Source organism: Adiantum capillus-veneris, unplaced genomic scaffold (genome assembly GCF_014529385.1).
Source record: "Adiantum capillus-veneris isolate H3 unplaced genomic scaffold, ASM1452938v2 Hic_scaffold_858, whole genome shotgun sequence".
NCBI classification, from domain to species: Eukaryota; Viridiplantae; Streptophyta; class Polypodiopsida; order Polypodiales; family Pteridaceae; genus Adiantum; species Adiantum capillus-veneris.
The window spans coordinates 41,457-45,043 of record NW_028221834.1 but is presented as its reverse complement, the minus strand read 5'-3'; the positions used below and the strand labels follow the sequence as shown (position 1 = coordinate 45,043).

Genomic DNA, 3,587 nt, shown 5'->3' with positions numbered 1-3,587 from the left:
CATGCACCTTGTCTTGGAAGAAATTAATGCACACATACATCAGTTGGTTAATGTATACACAATCTTTGGGATTTTTCAATCCAATTACGGAAAGCCGTACGAGGCAATTTAATGACAAGAAGCAGTAGATGCATTTGAAGTATTGGATATCATTAGAAACTACAAACTACTCTCATTGGTAAAAAGGGCATGAACAATTAAAATCATACAAGAAGTAGAGACTCAATTTAAATGATTGCATTGCACCATCAAGTTTATTTTGATTTGTGAAGGGGATCGAGGTTTTGAAGAGGAAATGAAGTACTGTTGAGGAGGCCATATTGATAGAGACAAAGAGAGCCAGAGAAAATATGATCTCATGACCAAATTCCTTAGTGCTAGTGCTTAACTTAGCTCTTTAAGAAAGAATTTCAAGGAGATCAAATTGATGAATTTAATGTACTTAAGAGGCCCAAATTGGTGATCTATTCAGAAGTCAACCTTGTGCTAATAATAACCACAGAGGCCAAATTGGCAAGAGCTATCAGGGCATGCATAGCCACACCGTCCGCAATTGGAAGGGTCCATGCTCAAATTCTTGCACTCTCCATCACAACAAGCCTCCATGTAGGCACACTTTTTCCCACACAACCCACAATTGTTGTCATCAAAGTGGACATTCACACAAGTCCCTCCACAGCATGTGGCATTGTAGAAGACTCTGCAAGCCTTTGAATTACGGGAGCAATCTCTGAATCTAGAGGCACCCCTAATTGCCATGGCTTTCCGGGATCCTCTAATAACAGCTGGAGAGGTTTTGGGGGCGGGTGTCTTCAAAGGGACTGCCTGCAAGTTAGCGGCCGCCAACTCAGGCTGAGCCGCCAATTTAGCGGCCGCCAACTTGGGGCGTCGAGCTGCCATGCGAGCTGCTTGTTGAGGGACATGGCGGGTTTCTGCGTTTGTGGGCGACATGTTGGGATCATGAGGAGGGAATATTCTCTTGAAGAAGAGAAGCCCGCAGCTCAGGAGGAGAGAGAGCAAGATGATATGAAGCGTGGCTTTAGGTCGAAATATGCAGTCAGCCATAAACGAGAAGGTGGAAGCTGCTGCTGCTCATGGGTCGCCTGCAACATTGCAGAAGAAAAAGAAGACGGCGAGGAGGAGACGCTCAAGAGAGAGGTGATATGAAGGGGCAAACATAGAAGCCTTCAAATGTGGCTGCTGCCTTCATAAGCTAGCTGCTAGCGCCATACCCAACGAGCCTATCGCCTTTTGTTCTTCTTTTGTGAGAGACGGTTGTGGCCAGCTCGCGGTAACGCATCCTTGCATCACGCAAGATTTCTTAGGCGTTCACTTTAAAGCCTGTCTTATTCTTCTTCCTTATAGTGGTTCCAGAATTATTTTTTCTTCCTCATTGTGGTTCCAAAATCGTTTCTTCTGTTGCAAAATTACATACAGAATTTGCTTATTCTCAATGTAGTGATTTCCATAGAGAAACCTGTTATAAAAACTAACCAATTATAGGTGGAAATTCCATCCGTCTAAAGCCCTATCAACTGTTGAAAACTCACAAGAATGGCCCTCTCCTTTACCCTCCAAGAGCTAGAAATTACCCACATCTTCATGGACACACCTCTTGGTAGCCCCAAGAACTTTAGAGGATGGGTCTTCCCATGGTTGTGACCAACCTCAAGCTTTGCAAGAAGCTTTTTTTTTGTATCATATTTGTAATGGATGTATTGTTATGTATTTATTTGCTTCTTCAAAAACATTGTTTGTCTTCTACAGAGATGCTTTACCTTACCTCGTTTGTGTTTAAACAAATCAAATGCTACTACTAAAAGAGTAATATTCAATAGGCCACAAGGAGGGCAATCTTCAATGCCCCATAAAGAGGGCAAAATAGGTCAAGTTAGAGAGGTGACCATCAAGATAGGTCCTTAGAAATTTCAATTCTAGATTGTGAACGTCAAGCACCGTTTCCAACAATTGTTACCTCCGATTTATCGAATCACTTAGCACAGCTAAGTGTTTGCGGTCGTGGTGGTTATTGAACGCTTCGACTTACTCTTCATCGACAAGGAATGTGCAAAGACATAATTACCTAAAAATCACGTTATTAGCAAGGCTAATTAGCGGTGATTCACAGTGATGGCGACAAATACGACGGCTTTACATCACATTTTTTGAAGCCAGCTATTCTCTTTTTTTTTGCTACCACTACATACGCCATGGATTCAGACATAAATATGAATCACATTTTTTATTTTGAGCAAAATGCATCGAACCCTCCCGATGATGCCCAGAGATGGGATACTCTCATGGAGGGTACACGCGCACCTACGGGAGGAGATGATGGTTATGAATTGCTTGATATTCAAGAATTCCAAGCACTTCAAGCACGTATGTTGGTGATGGAATAGAATTTTGCATCACTAAATGAAAATTTAGTAAATTATTCACTTTAATGGTATAATTTTTGCAACAGCAAGCCAAGGGCCCTATTGACACACACGTGCATGATCACGAAACCAATCAGGGGCAGGGTCCTCCTGGTCAGGGACAAGTTCCCCCTCCGGATACTTCAAGAAAAGGCCTATTGTTCGCCTTGAGCAAGAGTATACAGATACTCGGCATGGCCGCTTACCTCAAGAATTTGAATTTTGGATGGAGCAAGGCTCCTAGGCAAAGACGATCTTGATGACCGGTTTCAAGATCAAGGAAGCTGGAACACATCAGCCAATGGTCAACAAGATCGACAATTGTTCATCATTAGGCCAACTCGACAAGGTCGATTATCTATGAATGCTCAACCAGATCAACTTTCTTTTAACATTGGAAAATTGCAAGAGTATTTGTTAGCTACGAGTACCACCACTCCATGAGTACTTATGTGAAGCAAGGCTTCCCTTCGGCATTTGGCATAGTGCTTTCCAAAGTTTGGCATATGCTAATAGCATACGAACTTAGGGAAACTTTCCAAGATGTATGCAGGTTTTTAAATAACATGAGGGCGTATATGATACATACGCTATCTCACTTGAGCAACGAATATGGCTATGAGCCAGACTTAAGCGAATTTTTATTTCAAAAACTCAAGACTACTCGCCACAGCAGAGAAACCAGGTTATACAATTTCAAGTTTTCTTGTTTTTCTACATTTTAACTTTTAAGTTGGCAAAGATTGCCTATTGTACAAAGCAAAGTGCTTTGACAACATTTATGAGAAGCAAGTCTTCTAAACCATGCCAATATCATGTCGTTGACTTCAAATCGACGACATTGGCATACAATTCTTGGCATTCAACAACGCGGGGATATAAGCTCACAATTTACGTAGACAACGGCAAATTGTGATGTATCCATGCCCAATGGCACTATCAGCCGGGGGTACACTCCAAGAAAATTCAGCCAAAGGAGGGGCGGATACAGGTCCACTTGGTGCAAGGCAGATTCAGTGCATACTGTATAAGTAGCAGGCGGGTGGCGGGTGCAAGGTGGTGAAATTGGCGGAAGTGAGAGCGACAGTAGGCAAGGATAGAGCGAGGGTAGCTTGGCTCCACACACATATACACCCCATTTGATTTCATCAGGGACAAATCCAGAAG

General features: G+C 42.6%; 1 protein-coding gene across 1 annotated transcript; it reads right to left on the bottom strand.

The window, feature by feature from the left end:
- Positions 1-231: 231 nt before the first annotated feature.
- LOC147416518 (uncharacterized) lies at positions 232-1,199 on the bottom strand. The gene has a single exon (XM_086508291.1). The coding sequence runs from the start codon at positions 1,063-1,065 to the stop codon at positions 487-489; it is 579 nt and encodes a 192-aa protein (XP_086364417.1). The 5' UTR covers positions 1,066-1,199; the 3' UTR covers positions 232-486.
- Positions 1,200-3,587: the final 2,388 nt, after the last annotated feature.

Coding starts and splice junctions, on each gene's coding strand:
- LOC147416518 (XM_086508291.1), bottom strand. CDS start 1,065: ATGGCTGACTGCATATTTCGACCTAAAGCCACGCTTCATATCATCTTG.